Source organism: Lycorma delicatula, chromosome 5 (assembly GCF_047948215.1).
Source record: "Lycorma delicatula isolate Av1 chromosome 5, ASM4794821v1, whole genome shotgun sequence".
Classification (NCBI taxonomy): Eukaryota; Metazoa; Arthropoda; class Insecta; order Hemiptera; family Fulgoridae; genus Lycorma; species Lycorma delicatula.
In genome coordinates this window covers 64,329,091-64,348,707 of record NC_134459.1, presented here as the reverse complement: position 1 = coordinate 64,348,707, position 19,617 = coordinate 64,329,091, and the positions used below count along the sequence as shown (strand labels likewise).

General features: G+C 26.8%; 1 protein-coding gene across 5 annotated transcripts in view; it reads right to left on the bottom strand.

Annotated features, from left to right (window-relative positions):
* Slik (Sterile20-like kinase) overlaps positions 1-19,617 on the bottom strand; it is an 88,785-nt gene that overhangs the window by 52,132 nt on the left and 17,036 nt on the right. For all 5 annotated transcript variants that reach the window (XM_075366293.1, XM_075366290.1, XM_075366294.1 and 2 more), the window contains exon 7: positions 16,419-16,523. In XM_075366293.1, the coding sequence (XP_075222408.1) occupies positions 16,419-16,523 (105 nt within the window). The remainder of the gene's footprint in view (positions 1-16,418; positions 16,524-19,617) is intronic.

Genomic DNA, 19,617 nt, shown 5'->3' with positions numbered 1-19,617 from the left:
TTTAGACATTAATAGAAATACAATTGTGGAGAATCTGGCAGCAAATAGGTTTTGATGTAATAAAAACGGAGTGGGTACAAATCATAACAAAACAAACTTAATGAATTTTTCTGTAAATAATTGTAAAAATGTTTGTTAGTTCTAAATGTTATGTTGTAAATGTTTATAAATATTTAGGTTTAATGTCAAGCAGAAATTAAAAATATTCTCAACACGTTTCGTTGGTAAGTAAAAAATTATTACAAATTTAGAATTTTATATTTTATTCACCAAATGTGTACAGTAAATATAAGTAAAATAACATACTTTTCCCTATAGTAATACTCAGAAAAAATTAGTTCAAACAATATTATAAAGATAATAATATAAGGAAAAGAAAAGATGAGCATAGTTTTCCATTATTTTGTGTTTTACAGATTCTTCCCTTGAGGCACTTATATATTTTTACAGTATTGAAGACGTGTTTTCAAAAAAGTGGCAATTTTAATATAATTTATAAAAAAGCAAGGATTTTGAGTTATAAGAAGAATAAGTTTTTTTCAAAAACTCAATGTAAAATATTTAATCGTACTGAATATTTATTTCCTACAATTTATAAATATATACCATTGGAAAAAATTAAGTGCTTTAAGAAATTTGCTTTTTAGAAATGAAACTGTTGAATTCTTATTCAATTTTAAATATGATATTTAATGTCTCATATGAGTTTATCTGTCACTATAAGCAACTGAAGTATAATATTGAATATATACTGACTGTAACCAATCCTGCATTTGCTCCATTCTCATACAGGTTTCTCCTTTGGAGAATTTTTTTTTGTTTATTATAATAATTTGTTAATGTAATTTTTTTTCATCTTTAAGAATTATACTTATTGTTTTGATACATGAATATAAGTCGTTAAAATATTAATGAATTTAAAATGTTGTATTATCTATAAAATAATATGATTTTTTTTAAATCAATGTTAATGTTTAGATGTTTTCATTTTATAAAGTTAAGTTACACTGTGATAAATTTTTTTCTTTATTTTTTCTTAAATGTAACCTACATTACTTTAAAATATACATTACAACTAAGATATATAAAATGTTGGATTATTTTTTAATATATCTGCTAATATGAGTAACAATCAAAGAAATTAGACATCAGCACTATTACATTATTCATATTTTATGAAAAAATGTAACTTTAAATTACTCAATTTTATCAATAATGATGATTACAATTTATTTTAATTAACACTGCAAAACTGAGAATGAAAAGAACATTGCATAAAGAATAAATAATACTAAATGGAAGGGATATATGGATACTCCATTGAATAGGTTGATTTTTAAAATGTAATTTCTTACGTAATAACATATCTTTTAACATCTATACTATATAATTACAAGAATAACAATTAATGTAATATTTATTATAGCTTATTCAGTTAGCATAGTTCAAGTAAACAAACTGTACATACAAGTGTTCAGGTGGCCAATTCACAAGCATCTACTGTAAATCCTGATGCATATAAAATAAACTGCATGACGTTAATATTCAGTAACCACATGCTATTATATTTTTAATTTAAATAGATTAAGACATTTTATTTGAGTTTTTTAAGTTATGAAATTGCCAATTGTCCACTAACAGTAAAATTTCACTAATATCTTAGATTAAATTTCTATGATAATAAACAAATAATAAATTCAATTCACTTTTTGTCATCTTTTTTTGTGAGAAATCTGTAGTTTTGTCAGTAATAAAAAGATACAACTGAAGGCTCAATTTGGATTTCTATTATATTATCCAATTCACAATAATTTGGTTCAATAGTATCCGTTACATGTTTTACACAGTTTTTCAATTCCTGTTGGCTTGTTTTTATCGATGGCTTTTAAGCATAATTTTTTAACATCAGATATTATAAAAGCAGTATTTTCTGACACCATATAACTTTTGATTTGACCCCAAATTAACTAACTGGGTTTAGTACAAAATGATAGGGAGATAATAGAAGTATGGTTTTGTCACTGGATATTGTTAACTCATCAATTTTATGTAAATTAAAATTATGTTTAATACACAAAACCCTTTGCAATAATTGGACCTTAAGTTCATCCTCTTTAAAAATCACTACTTTTGAATTAAGAGACATTTTGATATCATTCTTTTTACACAACATGCCTGAAATTATTTTCTTTTTACATGAATGATAAGGGGCGTTGTGTCTAAGACAATAATCAAATTATCTTCCAGAGGAGGTAATATATCAATAAACCATTTCTCAATAAATAAAATTCATGTACTTTTTTTTTAAGTTGAAATCATCAACTTTTTCTTCAATTGATTTGTGGGGTTTTATTTGTTTTAGGAAACCATAATTCATTAGTAGATTCAAACTCGTGAATCGCATTGTACACTGAAGCAGCACAACTTCCACTTACGTTAGCAGTTTATTAACAATATCTGAAATCAACACCATTGGATTATTCTGTAATCTTTTTAAAACCATTTTGCTTTTGTAACCATTTAAAATGATTTTTCCCCATGAGACAAGGGCTTTTATCATGGCCTTTCTTTCTAAGGGAATACCAGTAATCACACACTATTATTGTAATAGATTCAACACCATGTTGAATCTGTATCAAACATGGTGTCAAAATAATGGTATAACTTAAGCTGTACAGACACAAATCTAGGATTACACTACATTCGCATTCCAGTAAATTAAAAAAAAATTAATGTTATTTAAAAACTTTAAATAACATTAGAATAAATATGTAAGTAACACAAACACAAAAATTGAACACGAGAACAAAAGAGTGATCATATGAAAAGATCAAAGATTTTAATAGAGCTGATAAGATATAACTGTTTGATTACAATGACTAATATATGACAAATTAATTATATGGTGATTATATAGCAATATAGTATACAAAATGATTATAGTGTTGTGTGTAGATATGGCCACATTGTGAATCGGCACTAATGCAAGGGACGTGACTCAGCAGAATTATGACAAACTCACTCACATAAAGGCAATGCTTGTTTGTTCTTCACTCTATAAGCTGAATACAGTAAAATTAAGAATCATTATAACAACAAAATTATTAAGTTCAATACTAAAACATTCTCTCATATTGGTTTCAACAAACAATACAGAGTCTGAAGACGAAAATAAGAAATAACAGATATATCATCATATGTATACAAATGATGCAATTTGTATGCAGCCAAGGAATTGATTTATATATTCAATGATATCCAGAATATAATTAATAATATACTCAATAAAAATGTTTAGTAATGTTTTTAAATGATCTTCACAAACTAAGTATTAAATTTGTAGTTAAAATGTTGAATATTATTTATATACATTTTTAATTTATATACTGGTATATGTAAAAAAAAGAAATTTATATGTAACATAATAAACAATTTTATGTAACTTATGTTGATTTAAATAATTTCAATAACTAAACATAAACATATGACTTTTTTTTTTTAAGTCAATGAATGATGGGAAAGAAATAATTTTAAAATAGTTTTTTTATATATTATTTATTTTACCCAATTATATATATATATATGTCAAGATCATTGTAATTTAACCTGATAAAATTATTAAACAATCTAACAATTACAATTTCTTATAAATAAATACATATATATTTTTTAGCACCTAAAATTCATAATATAAAAACAGAAATTTATGAGACACAGAACTAACTAATCTACAAAATGTAAATAAAATAAATTAGTTTTTTAGTTAGTTATGTCATGCACCAATCAGTAAAAACTCATTGTCACAATCTGAAATTACTACTAATAAAAAATATTATACATTAAAAAGTCAATATACTTCTCAACAACGTTTAAAGGTTTTTTTACTTAAAAAAAAAAAAAAAAACAAAAAAACCGTCTACATACTATTACTACACATACTCCGTCACACAAATTCTATGTTTAACAATAATACAACAAAAAACTTATTAACTAGTAAATATGTCAAAATACAGTAATTATGAACAAAAATAAAAGAATACAGCAGAAAAGAAAATCTGTTAATACTTGGATGACTAAACCCGCACAAAGGTAAGCACATGTAGTTTGCATTGACTGAGCAAAATAGTTGAATTAATTAAATAAATGTCACATTTCCTAGTTATTAACAGTTCCTCGGTAACTCTTTTCATTGCATATAATTAGTATACATAATGAATAAAAATTATACTCGCAATTTTTTTTTTGGTGATATAATTGTAATTCAAACATAACAAATTTCAGTCAATTCAAGATATTATTAGTAAATTATTTCTTGTACCACACAGCGTTGAAGCAAACTTTCTAATTTGAAATCTACAAATGTTTGGTTCATTAAAATTATTTTATTTTTAAATTTGTTAACTAATATTGCCATAAAAGACAAGATTATTTATTTATTTAAGCTTTATATATGATAAAACACTGCAATTTTTAATTAAATCAAATACTACTTGGGTAGAATTCCAAATGTAATAAAAAAGGAATGCTTACAGAAGCCAGTTAATTGTGAAATCCCTATAATTTGATTTTAAAGTATAGAAGAATATACAAAAAAAAAACATAATAAATGAATAAGATGGTTACTAACTTTTATTTTTTAAATGTAATAAAAAAAAAAATCAGTAACTGGTATGAACCTGTTCCAAATAGTTTACTTTTGTTGATAATATAATCGTTCCTAGTAAATCAAGTATAGAAATCATTGTGAAATACAGTGAAAGAGAAGTGGGGTAAACATAAAGATGTTAAACACCAGTCTGCAACAACCAAAGCTCACGCAAAGTTATGTACAACCAATGAATATGTGAAAATGCTAACGGGTATATAACTAGTGAAGAATGGAGATGAAGCAAACACAAATCAGATGAAAACGTTTTCCTTAAGTGAATTAATATTTTTATTACTCTGTATGTAGTACCTTCATCAACATCTTATTTAATTGTTACACATAAAATACCATATTTATTCGAGTACCCCCACACTTTTTTTCTTGGAATTTGAGAGAAAAAATAAGGGTGAAACACAGCCTTTAGCCAGGATAATTTATGTAAACGTTTTCTTAGAAGTACCTAAATTCAATCACATCAATATAGTTACATTAGGCTTTTGTTTATCAATACCGGATGCCGCTTATACAGAATACATCCTTTATTATTAACATCCTGTTCATATTATCGATAGGAACGAAGTTACGGTATCTTTATAAAACTGATTCATTCTGATGCTCAGTTTTATAAAACTGAGCATCTGGTTTCAATGACACTACAGCTACAGTAACAGTTATCCATCGTCATCTTGTCTATTCCCCATAGTCATTGTACTGTTTGTATATGTGGACGGTTGTGTGCATTTTATCTGTTTATCTTGTAAAGTTTAATATGGTGATTTATTTTAATTACGGCATTAAAATTAGTTCAAAAGTACAGCATCTACGATCTTTTACAGTAAATGAAAAACTGCACGTTATAGAAGCAGCTGAAAAAATTGGAAATCGGGCGGCAGGAAGAAAATTTGACATAGATGAAAGCTGCATTCAAGACTGGCGTAGGAAGAAACAACTTCTGGTAAAAGGCACTGGTAATAAAAGGGCTTTTCATGGTTTAAAACCAAAATATACAGACATAGAAAAAGAATTGTATGACTTAGTTATGGAAAAAAGGAAATTCAGTTATGCTGTCATGACAGAAATGTGTCAATCATATGCTCGTGAAATCGCTAAATCATTGAATAATGTTGATTTTAAAGCAAGCCATGGATGGCTAACACGATTTTTTGCACGAAATGATTTGTCAATAAGACGAAAGACGACCATTTCCATTTCTGAACGACTTCCAGATGCTTATGAACAAAAAAATATTACATTTTCACAAATACATAATAAATCTTAGAAAAGGTAAAGGCTATTTGCCTTCTCAAATAGAAAACGCTGATCAAACCCCCGTATATTTTGAAATGCCATTTGACACAACTGTGTCAAATGTTAACAATTCCGATTCGCACTGTGTCCGATTCACACTGGTGGTAATGAAAAACAAAGGTGTAGTCTAATGCTTTGCATTACTTTTGATGGATCAAAATTACCTCCATACATTATTTTTAAAAGAAAAACTCTTCCTACCGTACAGGTAAATGGAGTTATTATCAGTGCACCAGAATGAGGTTGGATGGACAAAACCTTAATTTTAGACTGGATCAGGTGTGTGTGGCAAAAGCGTTCAGAAGATTTACTTAATAAAAAAAAAATACCGGTATGCTAGTAATGGATAGTTATCGGGGGCATACGACTGATAAAGTGAGAGACATTTAAAAAAAGGGTATGACAGACCAAGTAATAATTCCAGGCGGATTGACATCTCTATTGCAATCACTAGATGTCTGCGTTAAAACAACTGTACAATAAATGGATGGCTGATGAAAATTTCTTTCTCACGCCTACAGAAAGAATCAAACGCCCAGATTTTAACCAGATTTGTGTTTGGATAAAAGATGCTTGGGAAGGTATTTCTTCCACAAAACTAGTAAGGAAAAGTTTTAAAAAATTCAGAATATCTAATGAACATCTAATGAATATCTAATATTTGTGGTGAAGACAATCACCTTTGGCAGACTACCGGTAACTCTTCTACAGACATTAACAGTGACAGTGATTAATTAAAAATAAAATCCAATATTAAAAAGTGCATTGAAATGATCCTTTTCAACATGATACTTTCTTTTCACTTTACTGGCCTACTAATTCTGAACCAAACTTGAACTTAAGGTAATTAATTATTAATGTAATATTAATATTGTAATTTAAATGAACGAATTAAATGCTTTACTTTCTGGGTATTTTCGTATTTACGCATTTTTTTATCATATCTGTTGCACTTTAAAATACCAGTATATAGTAATCGAGGTGCAGGACTTATTTGGGGGTGGGGTGTACTCGAATAAATATGGTAATTTACGGTAAATAATGTAATCTCTGTAATCTAAGCTAGGAAATTAATATTTTTAAAATTAGTATTCAATATAGAACCAAAACATGTAAGCACTTCATTAGTATTTATAGGTTCAACACTTTCTATGAAATTTAATTTTATTAAATCAAATTTCTTTTAATATTCCCTTGAATGTAAAATTAGCAAGTTCTGCCAAATTAAACTAATTTAGCGCATAACTATGAAGATACTTTGTTAACTAGTAGTTATCCATCTAGTGTATTAGTTGCAGAATTACTTTGCAGAAGTAACATGTATTAAAGAACTTAGTAAAATAAATGCAAACTGAATTAAGATTTCTTGATTTATTACAAATTTATGATTCCTGCTCTGATGGAGAATTTTTTATTATTTTATTTTAAATTTATGTATTTTATTATTTTCATAACTTCTATTCATTATTTAATTACATACTAAATTATTTTCTTAATATAACTAATTCAAGACAAAAGCATTATCATTACAATATTAAATATGTAAATGAAATTCATAAATTTTACAAAATAAATTTGTTTAATTTTTTTTGTAAAAAAGATAAATAAATAAAACATTATTCTTCAAAATTTAAATATAAAAAGTCTGGATATAGTTTTTGCCAAGTATACCTTTCAAAACTCATGACTAAATAATTCTCATTTTGAACAGTGTAAATAATGCATTAACTATAGCACTATGAACTGCAACAGTAATTTCTCAGAAAAAACAACCTAATGAGTCGGGTGAATAATAGCATAAAATAATGTTACACAAATTCATATACTACATGAATAAATGTGATCATTTTAACTGTTTGTTTAATAAATCAGATTCCGATGGTTAATGGTGCACTCAAACCTTAAAATTATAATGTCTGTGATGAAATTTAGTGAAAGGAAAAATAAAGTGATGTGGAAAAGCAATTCACGGAAACCAAACAAGGCAAAAAAAGCTTTTATGGAAAAACTCTAGAAGAGATGAGAGTTTACATATTAAAGGACTGCTTTCTCAGAGGAGAGAAAGCAGTCCTAAAATCTAAGATTTTAGAAAGCAAGTGGCTTGTTAATGGTCAAAACTTAACCTGTTTAATAGTCTTGAAACAAGACTAACAGAACAATGGAAAGATGAGGAAAACAATCAAGAATAGGTTAAGTTTGCTGTTGAAATGAAGTGTAAAACAATTTTTTCATTAAAAAAATAGACAGGATAAGGAATGATAAACAATAATGACCAAGTTTATTTCCTGTTTGAGAACTGAGGAAGTATAAGAACACAAAAGAAAATGAAAGACGAAGATCATAACATAGAATATTCAATTTAGATGTCAATAAAAGCCGTTAATACAGTACAGACCCATTTCTGACTAAAATAAATCATGTATAATGTATCTCAAATTTAAATTCATCAAAACAAATTAACAAAATGTTTAACTGTTTCTACATACAATATCAGAATTACAAAATTAAATACCACACAATCAACTACTAGCAGAAACTTATTAAAAAAAAAAAAAAAAAAAAAAAAAACATTCCTACCAATAAAATTAATTTCCAGTAAGTAAAACACTACCAATTAAAAGAAAACATAATCATGGAATATGTGTGACTTAAATTATAGGGCTTGCCTAAAAAGAGAAAAAATGTCCAGAACAATGAAGAAAATAGTTCAATAAAACGTGCTGAAATGAGATCAAGCGAACAAGGTACTTTATGGTATTATTCACAATTTATTATCACTCATACCAAAAAAAATCAATAATACCAACTTACAACATTATTAATAATAAGTCTAGTCTAAGCTTAACAATAAAAAAGAAAAGAACATTTCCATTAGTTTAACATTACTATCTAAATACTAATTAGTACGTAATACGAAATTCTTTGTCACAGGGTGGTTATTTATTTATTTTTTTTAATTTGTACATATGCATTTTGGATAACCTTATCTAAATTTAAACAATAATTACTTTTTCTCTTACAAACCTGCAAGCACATTATATCAAGTAGATAAATAAAATCCAAATCACATTCTTACAGAAAGGTACTAGTTTGAATTGCATATCAAAAGGAACCTGATACTTTCTAAAAAAAAATGCGCGCGCACACACATACACATACTAGTGTGTGTCAACTTTTCCAAAACCAAATAAACACACGTTACATAGAATTTACAGTTCAATCCATAACAAATTCTGAACATATATAACTGAAACTTACATGCATTACTAAAGAAAAATTCACCTATTATAAAGTAACTGACAATAGCAAATGTATAAAATATGCATACATATGTTTTAGACATAATCAAATTACAGAAAAATACTATTTCACTTTTATTGTGCAAGCAAAATTTAAGAACTGATACAGTAATATTTTAATTATTAACAATTCTGATACATTATTAGTAGTAAACACTTAAAAAAAAAGGTAAAATGTTTTCTATGTAATTTATTTATTTAGTTGTGTGGGGACAGAATCCTTTGAAGGTTTTCACATCCTCATGATTTCGAAGGACTTATAATGAAAAGCAAATATAATAGATAAAAATATACCAAGGTTGCATTGACCACTGTCTGCAACTTAGTATTTCTAGATAAAACTGCTGAGGCTAATTAAAATTAAGAAGTAAAAATATATGTATAAATTACATTGATTAAAAGAAGTATAAACTTTATATTTTAAACTTGGCAAATGTAAAAAATATACACATTTTTGATAATTTAATGTAACAACTGACAATGCTAAATCAATAGCATGATATTAATTTTTTTCTCTATAAATAACTAACTCTCCAGCACTTACTAGGTATCAGTTCTTAATCTTTCTCTTTTTTTTAACACAGATAGAAAGTTTTAATAGTTGTCATGGAAGTAATCGCATTAAGCTACATAAAATGGAAATCAATAATTATTACACAGATTTATTTTGTGAATTTAATCACAGAATAACAAACAGAGATAAAATGAAATAATTATGATAAACTTTCACATTAAACTTTCATAAAAGTAAAATACAATGAAGTTTAATTTTTAAAATGATGCTAGGGATGTTGTTAAAGGCAATAACAAAATTTATATCATGCTTCTCATCATATATTTATGATTAAGAAATTAAATAAATTCTCAATCCAAGAGCATGCAAGCATGTAAAAAGATTTTAAAACATATATTACAGTACAACAAAATATAAAAAAGCTTAAGAGAATATTTCAAAGTTCATCATGGATGAAGAGAGCATTTTTTAATGACAATTACAGTAAGAACCTGATTTATACTTACCTACACGCTGATACTGTTCCCTATGCTTTTTCTGTTTCCTACTACCACGCAGCTGTTAATTATAAATTGAAAGCATGTAATCAAAGCACACACACGCAAACAATAGAGATAGACAGAATGATAGATAAATATATTACATTATCATTTCAGAAAAGCAATCACAAACTTTGAAGCAAAAAGATCATATGCATTGTATAATCTTCATTATTTAATAATTACTTTTATAAATAAAAAATATATCCTAAATTCAAATAGCCAACCAAACCATTCATTACGATTATGAATTGTTTAACACCCTAAAAACAACCAAATCTATTCTTTATCATATTCCAAACCAAATTGGACATAGTTAAATCAAAGTTAATGAGTTTAAAAAGGTATTTTGAAATAATATTCAAGAATAGTACCAAAAGCAGACAATATAAAAAACTTATTTTTTTTAATTAAACACTATTATAAACAAAACAAAAAATGGCAAAATAAAACTAGAAAAACTGTCAATATAATTTTGTAAGTGAAATAAAAGAAAGGATTCTATAGAAGAAATCAAGAAACAAGAAAATAGTAAAAATAAAGTAAGTATCCACCACCATTTTATAAATTAATAATAACATAAATAAAATAAAATATTTTATATAATACAAACCATTAAGAATACAAAACCATTCTTTTAAAAAAAACCTAAATGATTTCATAATCAAAATATATTTATATAAATATTTTTTGGTTCGCTAAAAAAAAAATTTACATCAGTAGGAACAGTGATGAAAATACAAAAATGGCACAGTGAACTGTCATTTAAAAAAAATTGATACAGTAAAACCCCAATAATTCAAAGAAATGGGTTAATGTTTGTTCAGATTAAGCAAATTAATCAGTCACATGGTGAAAATATGACTGATGAATGAAATCTTAACAAAACAATGATCTGAGGTCATCAAAGTAAATTCATGACATTAAATGAAATTATGTATGATGACATGCAAACTAAAAGTACAACTGATCAAAGTGACACTTGAAACACAGTACCAATGATTTCACACAGTCAAAGCTAGCACCATTAGAAGTAACTCAGAGTTATGTTTAACTTCATACAAAGGGTATGACCAACATTATATATTTATGAAATACCTGAAAGACATTGAAGCAACATCCCATATGTCTGATCTTTAAGAGAAGAATTTGGCAAGTTTCTTTTGTAGACAAATCTGTTGATTTGAATGCACATGTAGTGTAACTTAAAAAACTCCTTTGCATCTCTTTTGTCATTTAAAATAAATTACTTCAAATGACTGAATACAGAAACATTTAAAATATTTAAATAGACTAATATAATATGGCTGAAAAATGTTGTGTCAGCACCTTACTTGGTTTAATTACATTAATGAATTGGTGTATGCAATTAAGTCGATGAGATATAATCAATTTCTGTCACAATATAAAAAAAAAATAAAGCTTTCACTTAATAATAATAATGTCTTCAGATTATCTGAATTTTGGATTGATGCAATTTGGGTACAAGGATTTGTGTAGTTACCAAAACCAGATCTCAAAAGTAGCTGGGAATGGAGTCGAGGTTTTGAGTAGGTGTCAAATCGGTATTATTAAATTAGGTGATTGTTCAGAATTTATTACTTTCCATACAAGAGAACAGACATTCATACCAACCTTGCCCAACTTCATAAACCTCACATACTTAAATCTCATAATGCAACATTTTTTTTAAGTTTATACAATAAGATAAAAATTTGTAACATTTAATTTTTTTTAAATTTAATTTTATACAAGTAGCTTCCTAATCATCAAAAAAGGATTAAGCACATTCAAATTATCCGCTGTACTTTAAATTAAGACTAGTTTAATATATTTGTCAAGGAGCAATATATAACTTGAACATATTGATTCAAACTAAATAAAATCAGCCTTCTTGATGTTAATAAAAATGTTCATGAATAATAAAATTTAACTGAAAGCTACAACATAATGTTAATAATGGTATCACAATTTAAATCTATATAACTTAGAATTTTATTAAAAATCTAATTTTATAAACAATTTTAATAATTGTTTATAAAATTAGATTTTTCTAATTTTATAAACAATTATTAAAAGATATGAAGTATATATTTAAACATAATTTTCTCATAAGAAAAGATAATGAACAAGGTCCTAATCATTCATTACAGTAATCATACTATGCATGGTAAATATTACAGAAGAAAAAGGAATAATAAACATATAAAAAAAGACAAACAAAATAAATATACAAATAATCAGAAAAAGAAGATTGATTTTCTTTCAGCACTTATATAGAATGAATTAAAACAGATTCAACAGATTTTCAATTACCTTTGGCAAAAGAAATTAACAAGCTGGATCCAAGAAATCAAAAAAGATCTAGAAAGAAAACATAAAAGAGGATGAAATTACAGAGAAAAGAGGTGTTTCAGAGAAAATTGTGAAAAATAAAAGTATTCCAAGGTAGTTGAATAAGAGAAATGGTTCAAAGTGGTCTGAGGAAAGGAAAAAAACACCTAACAAAAAGATGAAAGATAAGGAAACAGCAAAGGACAAAGAAATGAAATTGTTAATTTGCTCCTTAGGCAGCCATAACGAAAGAAGGAATATACAGGGTTATCATAAAAGAATGGTGCGGTTTCAGTAATTCATACGAAGATTGTAGGGAAATTTCTAGATGTTATATTGGTATCCCTGGAAACCTCCAACCCAAAAGTTTGTTTATCAGCAGTTGTAACCACAACGTCAGTTCTTGTATTGTTGTTGCGGTGAGTTTAGTGAGTTACTATGTTCTCGGATAAAGACAAAGCAAAGTGTGTTTTATTGATGGCTGAATTAAAATCCGTAATTTTAGTGCATGCGTTTCGACGTGAATTTGGAAGAGATCCACCACACAAAAATAACATAACACGTTGGTTCAAACAATTAGAAGAAACTGGATCAGTTAAGAAACAGAAATCAACCGGCAGACCAAGTGTACCAGACAAAACAGTTGAACTAATTAGACAATCGGCAATTAGAAGTCCTGGGAAGTCCATCCCCTGTCGATGCGTCGTATTAGGTATTCCAAAATCAACAGTTCACAAAGTTTTACATAAAAAACTGAAATTACACGCTTATAAAATCCAGATACTACAGGAATTGAAACCCGATGGTGTAAAATGTTACAATTTCGCTGTTGAAATGTTGGACAGAATAAGTGAAAACGAATCATTTTTAGATGATATCATTTTTACAGATGAAACTACATTCCATGTGAATGGATGTGTTAACAGACACAATTCACTATGGGGCTCTGAAAATCCACACTCAACTATTGAGAAACAATAGTTGTTCTTTAGGCGATTTGCCTAAAGTTAATGTTTGGTATGGTGTGATGAAAAATCGTGTAATAAGGCTGTTCTTCTTTGCTAAAAAAACAATTAATGGAGTTGTGTATCTTGACATGTTAACCAATTATTGCTTTCCTCAGCTGGATGAACTCGAAAACATTCATCAACTTCATTTCCAACAAGATGGTGCTCCACCGCACTTCAATGCATTGGTCACGGACGCTTTGAACGAAAAATTTGGAGATCGATGGATAGGCCGGCAAGGATCCACATACTTTGGCACCAAGGAGTCCAGACCGTAAAAAGTATTGTTTATACACAAAAAATTCGGGACCTAAACCACTTAAAAAAACAGGATTAATGAAGCAATGACAACCATTAACGAAGAAATGTTAACTAATGTTTGGAGAGAAGTTGAGTATCGTTTGGACATTTGTCGAGCGACTAAGGGTGCACATATTGAAATTTATTAATTATGTAAAAGAATGTTAGAGACAACAAATTTGAAAAATAAAAAACATAAACGGTAAGTAATTCTGTTTTAATTTAAACCATGTTCAAAACCGCACCCATTCTTTTATGATAACCCTGTATTATATAAAAGTGCTATTCATTTACTCAGATGAGAATATACAATTAACTAACTTTCATCTCAAGAAAGTAACAAAATATTTCTTTCTAACTCTGAGTACAACCTACAGTTAAGTAAATTTTTGTTCCTATCATCTATTTGTTTACTTCCTTCACTATTTTTAATAACTTCAAGCACAGATTTCTCTCATTTTCTGTATCCACTGCTGTCATGGAGAGATAGGCAGAAATTATAATTATAAAAAACCAATGAATGATGAAAAATTATTGCATAAACTCTTAACTAAATATACTTAAGTAAAATTTTTATTACACAAGCCGATGTAAATAGTAATATAGTATATGAAACTACCCAACCATACATCATTCTCCTCATACATGCAGCAGACAAATCGTCTGCACAAATGATCAAACTAGATATTAAGTCACATTATCCTACATGCAATAATTGAAGAATTTTTCACAAACATGGTATATAATACAAAACGAGTTCCAAATTAATGTATGCAATAGAAATAAAATGCTGTTGCTGCACTCCAACTAGGATAACCCACTAGTATTATTTTCTATGAAATGACAATAATGAATTCGGAATTAAATCACAAGGCAAAATTAATTTTCATAATCTGTATAATTTGTGATTAAAAATATATTCCCACGTTAACTGCTCCATTATTAAATGTTTATAATTAAGAATAATCTCAATATCTTTAGAAATATTTACTTAGAATGAAATATAAATTTTACAATGTATATTCCATACAAAATTATCTAAAAAAAAATTAATTGAGATCAAAGGACATCTTAAAACAAACAGCATAAATATCAATGTATTGTGTTTCCATAATAAAGCAAAGTGAAACATTTATAGTCAGATTTTTTAATAATTACAAGCATTTTTTTAACTTCTTTTATTAATTTTTCAAGCCTGACAACATAAAAAAATTAATAGTAAATTTTACTGATAAGTTAATTTATAAGGTTTTCTTTTATTGTTTAGATGGATAGTTTTATTTAATGAAAAGTGTCTTGTAATGCTAAGCCAGCATTAAATACTATCACACAGAATGTGGTAAAAAGAATTTTGCCAATCAATATTTATTTGATGTTTTCATGAAAAGTAATGGAGAGAACACAATATATATCACACTAGGTGGACTGATTACACCAGAAGAAATGGAATAGTTATGAGATGACCTTGAAGTATTTTGAACAATCATTATCTTTAAGCAAAAATAATCAGTATTTGTAAATTTATGCACGTTCACTGAAATATGTTTAATGCATCAAACCCAAATCTAAAAAAAACTGCTGATCTCAATTTGTTTAATAGATATCTATTTCGAACAATCTAAACCAACCATTACTATATCACCTTAATCACATAATCATTTTTAAAGTAGAAAAAACTTCGTCCATAAAAAGCTACCTCTAATGAACTAGTAAACCATAGTCTTGTACCAGTCTTTCAATGACAGGATTTAATTAATTGTACATTAAATCTTGCACAGAACCTTCATTTTATCAGATACAACACTGATATTGTTTCAAAATACAATTAGCTTGTTACTATTTGAACAAGTCGTGTTAAATAATACCCTTTCATGGAAAATGCAAGCCCCAAAATATGTTCATCTTTACGAGGAAAAATAAAGAAAGAGTAATAAAGTGCTTGATGTTAGTAATAAAATATATATATATTAATAGTTTTTAAATTTTCACAAAAAGATATATAAAAAACAGTTATGAATTAGGTATTATTTTTTGTTAAGTTAATAGTAAAGACATACACAAAGGGAGTGGTTTTATATGTTTTATTTTTGCGGATCAATACAAGAATCAATTAAAAAAGAAGAAAAAAAGAGTATATTTGTTTCTTTTATGCTTTCAGTTGAAAATTTATCATGCAATATAAACTTTGTACATATATCAGTTATAAGCTACTTGATGTGAAACATCAATTTCATTTTTACAACTAATTAACAACCTATATGAATTTAAACAAACAATACATTAAAATTATTTACATAAACTTAATAAAATAACACAACAATGTAAATTAACAATAAATCCATGTACAATATTTACAATATGTAACATCGTATCTTTTAAAATTTACTTTTCCTAAATGACTATTAACTTTTATAAACAAAATTTAACCACCAGTAGGAATAGAAACCAAACATATATTTTTATACTCACATCAGTTTCATCATCTACTAATTCTTCTTCAACAACTTCAGCCTTATACTCTAACAGAAGATCTCTAATGGGTTTTGAATCAAGAGGTCTGTTCACAAAGGGATGCTGAAAATGTTAAAGCAAAACAAATTAATTTTAACACAAAAAAAGTTACGTCCAAGTAAAGCTTCTTTTTAAATTAAAGTTGTAATCATTGCTGTAAATTTTGAAATCATGAAAGTAGTTTACTTTAGCTATTTTTTAAGTTAATTTATATAAATTAATCATATTAGTGTAATGCTTGGCAGAAAATTATTATAAAAATATAAACAATAATGAACTAATCTAATTTTAATTTACCCTCAAATGCAAATGTTCGATAACCTTATTATTTACAAATGAAAATATGGAATCACATGAAATATACATACATAATACACATTTACATAGCTTTCCTTACAGAGTGAAGATATGTGAAAATATTGCACTTTATTCTATAGAGAATATTGATTTGCTGTTTTCTTATGGTTGTAAAGAATGTAAGGATCATGAACAAAAGCCATAGTTGCTTTCACTATGAGTAATGATATTCATTATTTGCCTAACAGTGACAGGATGCTATTTGTGGGGGCTAGAAACGTTTAGGTGGATTTGGCAGGTTAATATGCAACATTATATTCAGCTCAGTAAAGAAAGCAATGGAGAACTCTTTCACTCCAGAAAGCCTAGTGTGGTATTTGTTATTCATCAGCAACTGGTTTTACGTTAGATCATCACCACTAATATGGTGGTACTTAAAATACACATTGAATATTGTAAAGCTAAACCTTTAAAATTTGCAATACACATATAGAGTTTATTTTATTTTGATAAATGCATACCAAAATTACAAACAAGAGGCAAGTGTAATTCCAGTTGTCAAATCACATAGTAAAATCAACACATTTTGTTAATTTTGAATATAATTTAAACAATTAAAAAATAGTACTTTATGTCACTCAGTGTGACACCCTGAACCAATTAACCTAACAAATAATTAAAAATTACCAGATATAAAAGTAAATGACAAGAGAATAAACAATCAAATGTCATCAGCCTTTTTATATGTTTCTACTCCAGAAGGGAAGGAACAACAAATACTAATATGGTTCAAGTAACAAAGTCTATAATTATAAAGTCTATAATTATAAAGTCAAACTACACATTTTCTTCATTTACTTCACATACTACATCTCTCCTATATTGTAAAAAGTATTGAATAACTTTTTCATAGATGAGTCATCAAACAATTGTGTGACAATACAAACAAATTCATTATCAAATCCAACCAATTAGGCACTCAGCCAAGTATTTCATATCTGCTACAGTATTAGATGCAGTTACATAATATATAAGTCCTACTCTAATCAATACCAACAAGTTTTATCAACTAGACAAAAAATGACAGCAGTGAAGGAAATTTTAAAACTTTAAGCCTTACTTGCAATAACAAGTGTTTTACTGTAATTTGAAATTTTTTTTAAACAGCTATAAATCAATTATTCTAATTGAAATATCAGAATAACATTTACAAAAAATACAAAAGAAACATCAAACTGCACTTTAAAATTCTACTTAAATTAAAATAATTTACAATTAATAAGAAATAACAATACAGTAATTACTTCTAGGCCATTCAACACTGACAACAATCACAATCCACCACACTGACTTTGTTTACAGCTACAATTAATACCTGCAGCACTTATGATCTGCCAGCATATTTTATTTATAATTGTTTTTTTTTCTTTTAATTAATGATTAAATAGTAAATAAACTTTTACCATTTAACCACAGAATTAGATTAAATTTGATTTTTTAATTTAAATAGGTCTCAAGGAGCAGTGGCAGAAAATATTATTAAAAAACTGTAATTTTATGTGTAATAATTCTCAAGTTTGAAATTGATATAATTTATTTATTTTTTTAATTAGTTACTTTGTGAGAATTTAAATTCTACATTTAATATATATTTACTCTAATTACTCTAAGAATAGTGAAAGTTTTAATAATAACAATATCGACATGATGATGTCTATAGTGAATCATCAGTAATACAGTGAAAATTATGACTAATATTCTCAGATAAGATATTTTTAGGATATTTTTATTCTGTATTTATAGAAATTATATCATTTTATGCAGAAAAAAATTAAAAATTTATACAATGATACTTCATACAGGAAATGTTTTGTTAACTTTTATTTTTAATAATTAATACAATAGATTTCAAGCCTTAATATTTTTTTTTAATTTATGTATAAAAATTTTGGTTAGGGAAAGATATACTGCCCAATCAATTTTTTTTTCAAACTATAATGGTAAGTTTATTTCTGTTTTAATACTTTCATCAATTTAACTACAAGAAAATAGCCCATAAATACAAAATGCTGTCCACTTAACAGTTTGTTCTTCTAGAGTTAAAAACATATATGTTCAAATCAATTAGTATGAATTAAAACTTACAAAATTAAGATTATTCCATTTCTTGGAATTCTTAAAACCTAAACATTATTTTCAACTGTAATACAGAAGTAACTTTTAATATGGAATAGGATTTCTTATACATCAAATATAACACAAACTCATACAATCAAATCAAACATACAATCAAATTTGGACACTCTCCCACCAAACCTAATTACTACATATAGAAAATTGTTAACATGCAAAAAGTGTAAGTTTCATAAAAATAATAAACTTTCATTCACTATACTGAACAATAAATAGTTATAACATGAACAGCAAAAAAAAAAAATACTGAATAAAATTAATTTTTTTCCTGTTTAAAATGAAAAGGTTTAACTGATGAGTCTGAAGATGCAATCACTAAAGTGTAATATTTATCAACAGACTAGAAATTTTATACCGTATTTAGTCAGAAATTATGTACAAAAAAACTTGCATGATGAAGCAACTGAATGACTTTAAATGAATGAATTTAAATATTTGTTTTAAAATTTCCTGCTTTAGGTATGTGCATTGGACAACTATGATATCCTTTTTCTTTTGTTTCCCTGTTTAGCCTCCGGTAACTACCGTTTAGATAATACTTCAGAGGATGAATGAGGATGATATGTATGAGTGTAAATGAAGTGTAGTCTTGTACATTCTCAGTTCGACCATTCCTGAGATGTGTGGTTAATTGAAACCCAACCACCAAAGAACACTGGTATCCACG